We start from the raw sequence: 15,962 nt of genomic DNA on the forward strand, positions 1-15,962 counted from the left end.
AACTGAGAAAATGTCCTTTTAAAAGATAATTCAGTACATTTGTGTCATCCCAATAAAAAAAAAAATCCTATAAACTGGTATTTATTCACCTTCTGCACCTTTAGTTCTTGCCATTTCTTTAGAATGTGAAGGGAAGAAATGTTTCATTCATTATAACAGAGTAAGTCATACTGCTGTTCACAGTAAATTGAGTTCATTTAGAGGAATATTATGGGTTCACGGTAGGATACCCAAAAAGGAAAAAATGTTTGATCCTTCATATGCAACACGTGAGTAGTACTTCAGGGCACATTGGGAGCTTGGGTGTGTAAAGTTCTCGCATCAATGTGTTTGCAAGGTCAGAGATGTGTAAAACATCTCCAAAATGAGATTTCCTTACAGAATTAAAAATGAGGAATTAAGTAATTTAACTACTAAATAGTCAGGTCTGAAATGGCATTTTCTAATGCAGATCAAAGTCAAGGTTAGCAGCAATTCTAATATTTGTCTTCTATAAAGCTGGTTGCTTCTTGACTTTTTTTTGTAGCAATCTGAGCATTTTTCATTGAAGGCAGAAGCACCATCCCCAAGTTACGTGTATTTATCTTTGAGGTTCTCAGATTGTTTTTAAATTAGTATAACCGCACCTTCAAGCTTGGAGTATAATGTAGAAATCCTGAATTTGATATTCATGATCCAGTTTAGTTCTGATCTCAGAATTGATTCTGATTATCAGTGACTTGCAGGTCACCAAAGTACACTAGGTCAATAAACACTCTACTAATATTTCCATGGAGTAGTCTCTGGTAAGTCCAGGGATAAGGTATGATTTTTGTTAGATATTTTATCTCAATAGTTTTTAAAGCAGAGGAGGTCCAAAACTTTGGTTCCCTAATTTTTTTTACACATCTCTAAAACTGTTAGCTTTCATCACAAAAATACGCAGGAGGACTTTATTGTCTTAAAATAAAATGATTCTGAAATTAACTTTCAAGGGAGAGTTCATCATTCTGCGTGGCACTAATGTCTCTTACACATCTTCTCCAATTTGTTTGTTATATTTCTGTACTGTACTGAGTCTTAAAAAGTTAGAGGGCACCAAACAAAAATAACCACACTCTCTTCTACACCACACCCCTGAAGAGGATTGCAAACCAAAGTGGAACTGACTTTTCCAAATGAATCAGTATAAAACACCTGTTTAAGAAATTACTAAAGTTTGTGCTCTGATCGGAGAGGTTTGGGTTTCCTCTTCCTTCAGGCAGTGCAGGCTGCTACAGCTTGTCTGGCATGCTGTTTCTTATTATGGCCTGTCTCTCCTTGCTGGAGACACTCTTCCTTCATCCATACAAAACAGATGTGAGCATGTTTTCTGTCAGCACTGATAGGAATTTAGAGCTAGACTTGGGATTTAGTTAACAATGTCTTTCCTGTGCCTGCATTTCATTTAGGAGACTTTTCTGAGAATTGTTCTTGAATAGCACCACTTGTCCTGCAGATTTTTGTTTTCTAACGTACCTTGATGGTAGAGCAGATGGAGGTCCGAGGAACCTATCTGTGGAGCATTCCTTCTGTGTAGCACTGGTTGCTTGGGCTATTCTACTTTGTTGCTTCTCTCACAAAACCACACTGAAGTTGTGAGTATTTTTGTCTTCATTTGCAACATGAATAATGTCCCACTCGATGTACATGGGGGGATGCCCTGAAACTTGCTGAAAAGGGATACTTTTAATATATAATGGATCTAGTTTTTAGCATTAGTCTCATGAAATGTTTGGCATTATCTTAATGTGCTGGGAGTATCCTTCTTTTGCTGTATCGCCGGTGTCCTTATTTTAGCTGCTTGGTCATGAGTTAGCTTAAGTAACAAGGGATTCCATGCCTTTCTGTCCTTGCTTGTACCGGTTTTCCGTGATGGCTGAATTCCATTTTGGGACCATTCACAGTGAAATTGGGCATTGGTGAGTTCTCTTATAGATGACCTGGACTTGTACCTTAATGTCCCAACACACTTTCTTATCTATTGATGTTGTGTAGTATTGAAGAGAAGCTTGTCCAAGTTATGTGGAATGTTTTAATGTTAAAAATTACTTTTGGCTCAGCTGAGGAAAATATCAACCCGTTCTCTCTGATTCAGTCTGCCTGTGATACTAGGATCTGTGCAGTCCACGTATTTGAACCACCGCTTGCTATCTCCTTGCATTTTCTCCTCAGAAAATATGTTCTAGAAGCTTTGAAAAGACTTGTGTATGGGTAGCACACATTCATTGCCTTGAGTTTTGTGATCACTCTGAACTTTAATTTTTGTCCTTCTTGATTGTAATGTATTTAAGGCATGAATTTTTGTATCAGGTCATCTTACAATACTACATCCATTGGGAAAATCATGATGCTTGCTAGGTTTTAGTTCACCTTGATGGAATTCCGTGATTGTCATAGGCATCACAGGGACACTAATGAGTCATTTAAACTATATTTAAGGAAATACCAAAACATGTTTTCTTATAAAATTTCAGTGAATCATTCCCTTTCTGTATGCTATGCATGGTAAATGAGAATACTGTGAAACTTGAATGTCAAGAGCCATGGTTTGTGGTATGCATACTTTTCTACTTGAAAATTTTTGAACCATATCCAAGATCTATGAAGCAGGGCTGCTTACACAAGAGGATGGAAAGTCAGTTCCTTGCACTGGAAGGTAGGCATTTCAGGAAAGCTTTTCAAAAAGTCTAGTAGCTGCTGAAATAAGAGGATTAACATCTTGTGACAGATGGCTATAGTTTTAATTGTCATAGGTTATAGTGGTCATTATTCTTTGCATTTAAACCATATAAGAAGAATTAACTGAGTGGCCCTGCTTAACTGTCAATAGGGTTCTCCTAGCTCTTTGCATTTTAAGTGAGATTAATAAATGAAAACATGTTGTAGAGGCAGGGTGTAATTTATTGAAAGATTCATGAAGTTTCAATGACATTGTTAAGGTATTTAATTAGTCTCATGAAAAAAAGTAGAGTGACCCTTTTAGAGGAGCTGATAAGTCATATAATAGCTGTTAGATCCTCTTTATTCCTTGCTTTATAAGATTAACTTTGTGCTAAGCAATTTATGCTAAGTTTTCGCTTTTATTGGTAACCAAAGTTATCTGTACTTCATGAATAGATTATTGGAGATAACATCATGTAATTAACAAGAGATGCAGAAAAGTAAAAGTACAATTTGTGTAAGAATTGTATGAGAGAGAATGTTAATTTCTTAACTAGGAAGGATATTTAAAGGGATAAAAGGAAGGCAAAATAGTGCAGTTCTTTGAAAGGATTAAAGTAACCTTATCTCGTGTTCTTTCAGAAGGTGGGATTGCCTGAGTGTGTGAAAGTCATGTTCAATGAGCTATTCACAACTCTAATGAATTGTAGACACAAGTTTGTATTGCATTTTTTTTTTTCCAAAGTGATTGATAAGGTGTGAGTTATGCCATAGCTGTATTGAATAATGAAAGTTAGTAAAAAGGGAAATTGTGCAACCTGTGGGCATGCAGAATTGTATAAAAATGTCAGTTTGAGGCACTGTAAATTGTGGTGTGTCGGGACGAAGAGTGGGTAGACTTTTTTTTGTCAGAGTGAACTTCACAAAATTAAAGGTTTAAGACAATAAAATACCTGTCAGTAGCACTTCACTGTGCAGTTATCTTTTAAGTAATTCTAAAACGTCTGTGACTGTGGTCTCTTTGCAAATCCACAGAACCCCATTTCAAATATAATTTCTTCCTAGACCTCAATTCATTTATTCAAAAAAAAAAAAATGATGATACGTAAGAGTTTTCAAAGTTAAATTATAAGAGGATAAATTAAATGAGAGTTCATCACATTCTTTAAAAAGAAGAAAAAGTACAGACCAAAAATTACTTTGGTAGTTTAAGAAATATCTTGATGTTTAGTACCTTGCTTTCAGTGTTCAGGCATGGGTATGATTTGGTTTTCACAGAAGATAAGAGTGAATGGCCAGGGCTGTCCCCCCTCGCAGCCCACAAAGCCCTACTGAGGAGACTGTTCAAGAGCGCTCCAGCTTTCAGAAATTACAATTTCTTTCTCAGGTCTTTGAAATACTCGTTAACACCTGGGCTAAGGTAGTGGTTTAGAAGGAACTACAGTGCTGAAGTGGCTGCAGTTTTGGGAAGGGGGTATGTGTCAGTTGGTTAAGGAATTCTAGGCCAGACTGACGTGGTGGGTAGGTCTGCTTTGGGTCTTGTGCTGTTTTCTTATTCTGTGCTCTTTTTGCAACTAGCTTTAAATTGTGTTAAAAGCTTCATTTTAGGAGTCTTTCCTTGCAATTTGGTGTACTTTTACTAAATAATCAGCCTGGTGATTATACTTAAATAATCATCAATAATGGTACTAAATCAATAATAATGACACTAAATCAATCTGATAACAATGAGAAGGGGAGAAGACTATTAAAAAAAGTTACCATGTACACTCTGCTGGGTCTTTCTCATATGGACGTTTGGTAACTCAGTCTTTGGAACCGTTGTCTGTATGAAAGGGATCCAGCCAGGGTCTCACTGGAAAGGCTTGTAAATATTGTGTCCTTCCCCCTCGTGTCACAGTTGGCCCCAGCCATGGACTGAAATGTAGAACCTTGCAGCCTTGGCTGGTCACATGAATTTACAATTCTCCCTTTTGTTTGGTTGAAACCTGTTAACTTGAAAATAGGTATTTTGAAGACTGTGAGATGTATTAAGTAGGGAAGTTTCCTAAAAGGTATAATAATGGTGAAGTAATAGTTAAAATTATTTTTTGTAGGGAGTCTTAGTTGATGTGTCTGCTGAATAGTTGGTTGTAATTTGAAACTGTCCGGATAGCAAAACCATGAAAAATGGGAGTAACTACTGTGCATATAAAGATTTATTATGCATCTATGTTACAGTATGCTTATTTTATCAAAAATAGACCATTATGAAAACTGGCTTTTGCACCTGCGCTTCATTAATTTTTGAAGTTAAATAGCTCTGCGTGGTCTTCTCTACAAAATATCAGAGGGCACTTGGGGGTTATTAGCAGCAAATACTTGCTGAATGTAGAGTTTAACACTAATGGTAAAATAATACACTCCTAGAATTATAGTTTAAGTACTGTTAGGAAAAAAAACCCAAACAACTCAAAACTTTAATGGAGAAGTGTTATGTTATTTTGTACTGTTTTTAGGACAATTATAATTTGGCATAAGTAAAAGTTGAAGTTGTAGTATTACTGTATTCCTATTAAACTGGGGGAAAAAAAAACTGTAGTGGTATTTCAGAATAATAGACAAGCACCTCAACTTAGAAAAATATCCACCACTGTTTACATATTTTCTTTAAAAAAAAAAAAAAGTAGTCCATCCGTGTCTGGAAGTAGTAGCTCTGATTGAACCGTAGAGTTTTAGTTTCACATGTAGAGTGTGAAATTAATCCATCCACAGTCGAATTCCTGTTGGAATTGTCCTGAAAGCTTTTTCAGAAGAAAAATCTCAGCAATGTAAAATCTGAAAATACAGGCTTCCCCCTACCCGTGTTACTATAATTTTGGGGCACAATTTTATTTCAGTCTTCAGGGATAGTAGAAGCAAGCAAGGCTAGTTTAGAAAAACAGTGAAGGTCAGGTCAGTCTTTTTCACAGATGTTAGAAGGAAGAGAATCAAACTAATATCTTTGGGGGTTTTTTTAGAAGCAAATATTTGATAATTCATTTTTTTTTGGCAAAAAACAAATGTCTTTGCAATTAATTTTGCATGATTGGCCTTTGGTTATCAGCCAAGAAATGTGATCAGTCATATTTTAGTAGTTCTTCAAAATGTCATATACATAAAGTTAAAATCTGTTGAGTGATCAAATAAGGAGGTATTTCTTAGTGCTACTCAGTTATCTGAATAGCATACAGCTTTCTTGCAGTGTGTTTTATATCAGTCAGACATCTGTAGGTTTGTCATTTTTGAAATTTTCAAGTTTCAAAAAGCCTGGCCCTCTGTTCCATCATGCATGGAGCAAGAGCTCTGGCAGGGAAGGGTCCTTGTTGCAGCACTAAAGAACCCTGACATTGAGGGACAACTCGTGTTCGTTGCACGGTATAAAACGGATCTTCATGTTACTTCAAATGCAAAATATAGAAGGAGGGTTGGCTTTAGGATTGGAAAATATTTGTTATCTTTAAAAACTTGTCAGCCTCAAAGTTTAACTGGAATCTTACTTAAAAAGTGAAAAAAAAAAAACCAGAATTTGTAACTGTGAGGGATGGAAGCAGAAGGAGAGGCTAATAGGAAGAGTTCCAAACTTCCTTTTCTCTCTGATTTTATTTGGAGTGTTTTGGAGTTACTTTGGCCCAAACTTGTGTTGTGGGATATACTTGTATGAAATATCCCACTAATAAATCTAGAGTGGAAAAAAAAAAAAAATTTCTCAGTGTATCTTGGTGGGCATTTTTTGGCATTTTTGGATGCCAGCTTTTGGATTACAGTTGGATAACTGTTGGTTTGTCTTAAAATCAGTGAAAGTATTTAGAGGACAGTAAATATTTTCTTCTTAAATTAAGCCAGATGGACACCTTTGGTACTGAAGGGAGCTTGAAATCCGTATTGTTTAAATTTTTTGACAGTAAAATACTTTACTGGTTATTGGTTTCTGTAATTTTTTTTAAAATAAACTATAATAGCATTTTTTAGAAGTGTGACCTTCCTTAGATCTAAAATAACCTTGTATTAGTCAGTTCTAAAACTCAATTAAAGCTTATTTCATAAGGGTTTAAAGTTTCCTTATGATGGGAAATATAAAGCTGCTCTCAGCGTGTGTAATACTGCCAGACTTCAGTGGTTTGAACCAAGATGATGTGCTGGTTGCCTGCCTCATTTTGAGTCGTTTTGGTTGAAATTTTCCAAATACTTTCATTTCCGATATTGAAACGGTGGAAAAATACTGCTATGCCCAAATGAGTTCTTTAGAAATGTTTTATTATTGCTCAATTTTTCAAGGAAGAAAATTGGGTTTGGCTGCAGAGAGGATGTTTCAGTACAGAAGAGCTGTGTGAAATTCAACAGGACTTCCCATGCATTTGCAATTCAGGGCTGCTTTGGGATGAGGTAGACCTGAGCATAACAAGAAGGGTGCGGGTTAGCAGGAGAGGGAAAGCTGGTACGAAGAAGTGTTTATTTAAAATGCAAGTAGGGGATCTTTTTCAACCTGTGCTCTCATTTACTTCTCCTTCCCTGGCAAGAAAAAGCGGGGAAATTGCCTGGACTTGAGTGTACAGGCAAGAAAGGCAGGGTCTGGGTGGGGCAAATAGGAGCTCCCGACCAGCTGCCACAAGACAAGACCACCAGCTTAGAGTCGGGGAGCTGGGAAGCTGGATCTGCAGTGGGATTAGGAACCAGCGGGCAGAGTGAAAGACGTGATGGGGATGAGAGAATGTATCTTGAAGAGCAAGCAGGACCAGGAGAACCATAAGGTTAATTGGACAAAGAATATCGGGGAAGATGCTTGAGGCTGGATTACAAATTTGATCATAGAAGCAGAGATGCATGCTTATTTTGTAGCCTAAGCCTGTATTTTGTAGCCTAGCACTAAAACTGAAGTTTGGGAGCGAGAGGAGAGACTGATAAGGATCTGTTACCTCGACCAGGGCAGAATACATCGAGTTTGGAAGAAGCAGTTAGAGGAGACTGTAGTCACTGCAGTGCCATTTGGTGCTTGGAAGCAAGCCCAGCCAGATCATTGCTGCTGCCAGTTCTTCAGTTTGGGTGGCAAATATGTGATATTTATGCTTTATTAGCCCAGGTTTAGGTAAGTTTCCACATAATTCATTTTTTGCTGGCTATTTTAGGAATAACTAAGATACATTAGGCATATATCGTGTGTAGAGAAAAATACAGGGAGAATTTCAGAGCTTCCAAGTCAAGCTCTCGGAAAACAGGAAAAAGCAGGTTGTCTGTCAAGACTGCTTTCTCTCCCCAGGTGCAATATGTTCATGTGACTGCGTGCAGTAAATAAGATGCAAGATAAAAACCATCTTGTGTGAAAACTGCCCTTACGAACTGGTTTCTCTCCTGCCTCTGTTGCAGTGACCTTATGCATTATGCAGTGATAAACTAATAACTAAATAGCTAAATATCAGTTGGTTTGCTGGGTGCCTCCCTAGAGGCCATGCAGCTTGTGGAAGTGCTGTGTGTTCCCTGGGGTGACTGTAAGAGCAATGCTTTGAGAAATAGGCTTTTATCACCAAGGCTTCCAAGATGAGGGAATGTATTTAACCTTAGTTGGAGAGTGCCTCTGGCAGCTCCTACGTGCAGTGATGGTAGAGGCGCTTTTTGGGAGCGAAGGGTCAGGGTCCTCAAGGTTTGTGTTCAGTTGCTCTTTTGGCAGGCAGCCAGCGCTGTCCTGCTCAACACAGGGAAGGGCAATGCAGTTGAACAGCCTTGTTCAGCTAAACCTGAATGGATTTGGATGGGACAAATAAATGTCACTTTCTCCATTCCCAAACAGCTCCCTCTTCCTCCAACTGCTGTTGTTTGCAGACAGCCTGTGAAATTCAAAGGCATTAGTCCCTTCTGAGTTGGCAAGAATATTTTGCATTGGTAACTGTTCACTTGCAGAAGTGTAGCACCTCCTCCTACAAACAGTATGTATGTTACGAGGACTGTCATGCTTGAGTGTAATATGATGTCTTTCCACTAAATGAAATACCCACAGGAGACTGGCTGACTAGGAGCATTGGCAATGGGATATAGACCCTTTAATCTCTAGGAATGATAAAGTATTCACAGTTGATGGCTGCATAATGGCATAAAATAAGTAGTCACAGTCTCGCTTCCAAATGAGAAGTCTTAGTATATCGCGTATCCCCATTTAGGTGTTTTCAAGGCGGCCACAGATTTAATAACGGCTGTGATCCTCAGTGCCTCGCATCTACCTGTTTGGGCCTTGCCATTCCCACTTGTATTGTGCTGGTAGAAGGGTGTGAAGCAGCTTTGTCTCATGCTACTTCAGTAGTGAGCGGACTTCAGTTTCCAGGGCAAATACCCATTTTTGTTGCGTGAGAAATTAAAATGCTAGTAATTTTGTAGTACAGATGGGATAGAGTGAGACTGTGCATACTGCTGGTGAAGGCAGCTCAGTAGATAAATAGTAAGATGCTTACAATTTATTTATTATAACTTACTTAGTTCTTTGGTTCTTTGCTGATGATGCATATTTTAGTCTAGCAGGAAGTGTTTGGTCTGTTACCTGCTTTGGGAAGCTTGTCTGTAGCAATGGCAAGCTTTAAGGTGAGCTTCAAATGTAGACAGAATAGGTGCCATCGCTGACTTCAGAATCTGTATAAAGAGGATAACAAGAATGTTCTTAGAGTATTTCCATTACTTTGATTTTCTCACACATAATAAGGAAATGTTTGTTGATATAATAATTTGAGGCATAGGTTCTTGCAGTTATCAGAGGTTGCCAACATTTTTTCAACTTTTGGTATAGAATAAAAGATTATAATAGTGTGAGTTACTCAATTAAGTATGGCTTCTGCAAAGTTCTGCTTTTGGATTAACATCCTGCTTTCTGCAATATGTAACGGCTCACTTTATGTTTAAAAAGACTTACTGGAGGACAGATAATTTTGTACTTTCATATAATGCTTCAGATGCTAAGTTGTGAATAGGCAGAAGTATTACTCTGCTGTTATTTCTTTTGAAAGATGATTTCTTTAATTTTCTGGCTGCCATAAATTGTCCTTCCCCTGCTTTTTTTTAAGTAAAGCTACTTCACTTCTGTAGCTTACATTGTACTAAATTGATGGTGAAGAATAGCACGGTCTAAGATGATAAATGTCAGGAATGTCTTCTAAAGTAGACATTCAGATTTTTTTGGATTAATGGGAAAGAAGGTCAATAATTGCATGGATTTCAGTAAGCTTTGGAAGAGGTGGCGTTCCTGTGGTGCTAGTGATTATTAAAACATTGTGAATTCAATTCAAGATACTGTACTGGGTTTTAATATCTCTTCCATTGTGAAAGAATGACTCAGTAAGGGCTGCCAATTTGTACAGATGATAGGAGATAGCTCATAAAGCAATTGTATTTTTAAAAGAAAAAAATGTTATAGCAGTCAACAGATAAATGCCTGGATGCTAGTCCTAATCTCAGTTCTGCCTTATTAAATAGGGCCCTCCAGACTTCCAGCAGCATACGCCTGGACCAGTTCCTACCAACTTCTCCCAAGCCCCAAGGCTGCCAATCCAGGACCAGTGGAGAGGGCCACCACCACCGCCACCACCGCTCCCCCCTCCACCTCCTCAGGACAGAGATCCTTTCTTCATAGCAGGTAAGCATTTTCATTTCCACTAACATACCAAATCCACTTTTTGTAAAGTGTAAGCATGTATCATATAACATGAAGTGTTTGGAAGAGCCTAAAGACCAGAAGATCCCATTTGTTGTAGCTAGACTAGTACATGCCAAAAATTCCACTGGTCTGCCATCTTATTCCTTCCCTGGTGTAATCTTGTGTCTCCAGCTGTAACTACCATCAATCTGTGTATTTATACAGATACAAAATAAAATCACTATCTAAGTGATTGTTGCAGTAAAGTTGCTGTGATTTCTTACATTTTAGACAACTACTGCTCTCCATACGCTCTGGTTTCCACTGGTAACTCTTAAACTCTCTGGACTATATGTGTACTGCAAGAAATCTGTTAATGTTAGCTAAAATGATACAGCATAGCAAACAAAATAGGTTGTGTGTATATAGACACATGTATATACATAATGTGTATATCTATAATGTATATTTTATAGGTATTTTACACACGCACAAAATATATAAAAATTTGCTAAAATATCTGGTCAGCAAATGGGATCAAAATTTTGTGAGTTCTTGCATGTTTTAACCTCTAGTCGCTGGAATCCTTCATGGATTTCATTAGAGTTTCTCAAAGGTATTACTAATTCCAGTGAATTGCTGGTTGTGCTGATCTTCTGAGCATGCCACCACCGCTCCCCCCTCCACCTCCTCAGGACAGAGATCCTTTCTTCATAGCAGGTAAGCATTTTCATTTCCACTAACATACCAAATCCACTTTTTGTAAAGTGTAAGCATGTATCATATAACATGAAGTGTTTGGAAGAGCCTAAAGACCAGAAGATCCCATTTGTTGTAGCTAGACTAGTACATGCCAAAAATTCCACTGGTCTGCCATCTTATTCCTTCCCTGGTGTAATCTTGTGTCTCCAGCTGTAACTACCATCAATCTGTGTATTTATACAGATACAAAATAAAATCACTATCTAAGTGATTGTTGCAGTAAAGTTGCTGTGATTTCTTACATTTTAGACAACTACTGCTCTCCATACGCTCTGGTTTCCACTGGTAACTCTTAAACTCTCTGGACTATATGTGTACTGCAAGAAATCTGTTAATGTTAGCTAAAATGATACAGCATAGCAAACAAAATAGGTTGTGTGTATATAGACACATGTATATACATAATGTGTATATCTATAATGTATATTTTATAGGTATTTTACACACGCACAAAATATATAAAAATTTGCTAAAATATCTGGTCAGCAAATGGGATCAAAATTTTGTGAGTTCTTGCATGTTTTAACCTCTAGTCGCTGGAATCCTTCATGGATTTCATTAGAGTTTCTCAAAGGTATTACTAATTCCAGTGAATTGCTGGTTGTGCTGATCTTCTGAGCATCAATTCCTTTTATACGCAGGTGGCAGAAGCAAGAGAAGTGTAACCTTGAGAGTAGCTCTTAAAATCAAAACATCTCATACGGCTTTGTGTTCTTCAAATTTCAGGTTACTTTTCCAAATCAAAATAGAGCTTTGTGTTTTGAAAGTGTGTTTGTGTCCCAAGGAGGTAGTCATTTAAGTACTTACCCGATTCCCACAGATCCAAGGTTTCCAAGCCATCACTTGTTTGAGCAGCGGAGCCCCCCACCGCCGCCACCTCCACCGCTTCTTAATAGCGCACACCCTGTCCCTACCCAAAGTCCGATGCCGTTCAGCCAGCCTGGGCCGGCGTTTAATCAGCAGGGACAGCAACCAGTGTTCCCCAGGGAGCGCCCAGTACGGCCGAACATGCAGCCTCAAGGTCCCGTGGGGATTCTCCACTTCAACCAGCCGGGCTCAGCAAACCCACGGCCGTTCATCCCTCCGAGGCAGCAGTTCCTGCAGGCTCCGGGACAGCCCTTCCTCGCCGCACACACGCAGCCCAGCATGCAGGTAGGGGCCCACCAGGAAGGTGCCAGGTGGCCCAGTGCTGCCTTGTAGGCTCACAGGACTGACGTAACTGAGGCGCCGTTGTCAGAGGTTACGGGTGCGAGGCAGATGGACCCGTAACGCTTTATTGCTGGGCCTGAAGAAGTGATTGACTTTCTCCCCAGTTGCCAGCACTAACGTATTGCTGATAACTGGGAGGCAGCTGAGTCGAAGCTTGAAGTGGGGAAATGTTTTGGGGATGTGTGGGGTGATGCGGAGGGCCCTGCGTGTTTGTGGGCTTTGATGCGGGATCTTTTCATGGTGTGTGTGTTTTGAACGTGGGGAGATCCTGAAGCCTGGTGATGCGGGGGGCAGGAGGGGAGACAACAAATGGGGAAAAAAAATCTCCACCAAAACCCAAACAATTAAAAAAGTCACTAGAAAAGGGGGCAGAGGCCAGTAACCCTTGCATCTGTCTTTTTCGCTTCAGCTGCTGACTTACACAGGCTTAAGTGTAGAACTACCTTGCACAGCTTCTGTTAGTCTGGTTTTTCACTCAGTATATTTTTGGTTTAGCCTGGTCCATAGCTGCTTACAGATGTTTTGAGGACTGGAGGTACTTTTCAGGAGTTTATTACCTTGAAACTAAAACCAAGTAATCTCTCTCTTCATGTGAAGGGCCCCTTGCATCCTCCATTACAGCCTCAGCCACAACCTCAGCCTCAGCAGCACCATCACCAGCAACAGCAGCAGCACCATCACCAGCAGCAGCAGCAGCAACACCATCATCATCTCCAAGGTCCACCACAGCCCTTGATGCCCATGAACCAGCCACAGTTCAGGCCTCATATGCAGGCCACGCAGCAGCAGCCAAATAACAACAGGATGCAGTGTCAGCCACGACAGGGTCCAATGAAGCCAAGACATGTAAGTACCACGTACGTCAGTGTTGCCTTGCATAGTTCTGCATGGGTAAGAGGTATGTAAGCACAGGTTTCAAAACTCACCAGAGTGGTTTTTCAGTCCCATTTGTTCTGTCCTGCTCTGTCACCTTCTTTCACAATCTCTTGCTCCTTTTCTGCCTTGATAATTTTATAACCTACATCCAAAAATAGCAAGTGTATCTTTCCCTTTTTCTTTTCTCCTCCAGTCTTCACTGTTCTTCGTGATCTGGGTCCAATAAGAGATGATGCAGTTGCCCAAGAACTGGCGATAAAGAGGTGTTGGAGGATAGGTTTGCTTAGTAAGATTTTAAAACTGCTGGTAGCCTGTGATTGTGTTGGAGCCCAGTTCTCTGATGCTCTTTCAAGTTGAAGGCCTCTTTGTACCACTGCTAATAAGCTTTCTGGTTCAGATAGTGCCATTTGTGTCTTGTGAGTTTGCTCCAGTGCAGCATATTCTGTTTCTTGGGTAGCACAACAGTCTGAAGCAGTGCTCAGAACAACATGACTGTAGTTCAGAGTAACTGCTTTGATTAGGAAAATATATCATACAGTGAAGCCAATTTCTGAGAAAGATGTTAAACAAGTGAGATTCAGTTTTGCTTCTAATTAAAGACAAATACAGCCATTGTTAAATGTTCTCATTTCTATAATTTTTCTTCTCACATTGAAAATATTGTGCTCTTTGAAAGCTTTTTTTCCCCCGAAATGTAACTAAATCATGAAAATGTGAAAGAGGAAACACTTTAGTCTGGTTTGTAGTGAAGATCTGCATTTTTAAAATTTTTGTCTTTTCAGAATACACCATCACAAAATATTGTCAAGCGTCCAAATCAGCAGCTACAGTCAACTGCTCCAAGAAATAGTAACTTGCGTGAGTTGCCAATAGCGCCATCGCATGCTATGGAAATGAGCAACAACAGGCGAACCTCTACCCCCGCTGCTCAGGTCAAACCCATTACCAGCACGATGTCTGCCACCAAGCCTGTAGCTGGTGTTGGAAACTCACAGGGAAGGCCTGAGATGAAAGCTAAAGCAATCACACCAGTGGGCCAAGCAAAATCAGAAGTAAAATCTGAACCAGAGGTAAGGCTTTCTTTTTTTTTTTTTTAAACAAACAAAAATCCACAAACAAAAAACTCCCACCTTTTAAAAACTTTTCTAGTCCGATGTGAACTGTAAGCACACTTAATGTATTATTCACCCAATATTTTTGGTGCCGCTAGAGGCCTCCCTTCTGAGTTGCACTTTCCTCTTTAATGTGATAGCAAAACCAGTCTCCATTGATAAAAAAAGTAGTCTGGCAGGTTGGCAGGGCTGTGGTGAGTCTGTTTTGCAGGAGGAGGAGTCATTTCTAATGTGAAAAGACAGAGGTTATGTAAGGGTCATCAGTGATACAAGCCTCTGAAATACCCATTGTGCCCATTTTTTATCGTGCCCATTTTTGTCTTCCAGGACTACAATCAGGTTTTTTTTTTCAGGCAATCACTTACATAAGTCAGCAGACCTCTTCTCTTCCGTTTCCGATGATGCTTTATGGCTCAAAGAAACGGCTACCTGAGAGAGCTCTCTTCCTCATGCTGTTTTGCTTTAGGCTGTCCAGTCTCCTCTAGGGCCATGAGCACTCATGCAGGAGGTTGCAGCTGCTTTATCCATGGAGCTTCTTGCTCCTGAAGAAGAAAATATCTCTTTTATGGAACCTTTTGATGTAAGGGAAAATAGGAGATGCTCTCAAGTTTTTCATTCTGGAGAAGACGATGCTGTTTGTTCTGCTAGTACTCTGCACAATGAAAAAATGACATGCCAGTGTTTTGAGCTACCATGGATCGTGCAGTGTGAACAGATAACCGTTTCAGTGCCCAGATCCTCCTGGAAGCTAGGGAAGCCCCTCCATGAGCACTGTTGGTTTGAGAGAGTGGGTAGGATTGCACTGATGGTGCTGTTAATCCTGAACATCAGGAGGTACCTGAGGAACATGATGGCTAAGTGCACCCTGTATAATTTCTGAGTGTCAGGTTATTCTGAGCTGTAAATCTTCATAGTTTAGCTGACCATGAATCTTGTCTCAAGGACCAGGTTTTCTTCAACAACGGTTGAAAGCTTGAATTGTGATAATACTGTCTTCCCTTTAAGCTGCTCATGATTAGCTTTTCATCTTGTTCTTGAATTAGGGATGGTCATAACTAATTTTCACAAATGAGGCACAAAGGAAACCCATAGCTAGCAGTGTTTGACCTCCTGTGCACTTGCTTTTCAATGGTAATGTAAAAAAAAAAAAAATCCTTATTTCAGCTTTTAATTTTCATCTTTTTTGAAAAAATGACTTAAGTAATCCTCTTCCCCTCAATTCAGTCTCTTGGAATAATCTAAGTCACAGAAAATGCAGGCCCTCTCAGAGAAGCTTCTGTCTTTCAGGACATTAGTAATGTAAGTTTTGAAGCAAATCAGCTACAGGCCTCCCCATCTAAAGCATCTTAGTTTTTTCATAATTTAGTCACATGAACATTAAGGCATTAGTTCCAAAATATCTCTAACTGTTTAGAAAAAGGAATGAATATTTTTCACTCCTCCTGATCTCTTAATCAAATGAATTAAAAACAAACAAACAAACCCCAACCCAAACAAGCAGTCATCTTGTTCTCTCCATTTTAAGTTTTAAACATATCCTAACAAATCTGTAGTTATAAGACTACCTAATCTTACTCATGTGAATTCTTGGTTTTACAAATAAAGCTTTCTTTTTATTTCTGTGTCAAAGCTGTCTTTGAAAACAGTTTGATACCTGTTTCATGTAAGCTTTTACAAAACAGGATAAAAAA

General features: G+C 39.2%; 1 protein-coding gene across 1 annotated transcript in view; it reads left to right on the top strand.

Moving 5' to 3' along the window:
* The window catches only part of RBM33 (RNA binding motif protein 33), a 100,166-nt gene that overhangs the window by 41,170 nt on the left and 43,034 nt on the right, over positions 1 to 15,962 (top strand). Inside the window, exons 12-15 of the mRNA XM_035893268.1 lie at positions 10,153 to 10,312; positions 11,895 to 12,226; positions 12,881 to 13,129; positions 13,942 to 14,229. Of these exons, the coding sequence (XP_035749161.1) occupies positions 10,153 to 10,312; positions 11,895 to 12,226; positions 12,881 to 13,129; positions 13,942 to 14,229 (1,029 nt within the window). The remainder of the gene's footprint in view (positions 1 to 10,152; positions 10,313 to 11,894; positions 12,227 to 12,880; positions 13,130 to 13,941; positions 14,230 to 15,962) is intronic.

The sequence above is a fragment of the Egretta garzetta genome, unplaced genomic scaffold (assembly GCF_000687185.1).
Source record: "Egretta garzetta isolate BGI_Z169 unplaced genomic scaffold, ASM68718v1 scaffold65, whole genome shotgun sequence".
NCBI lineage: Eukaryota > Metazoa > Chordata > Aves > Pelecaniformes > Ardeidae > Egretta > Egretta garzetta.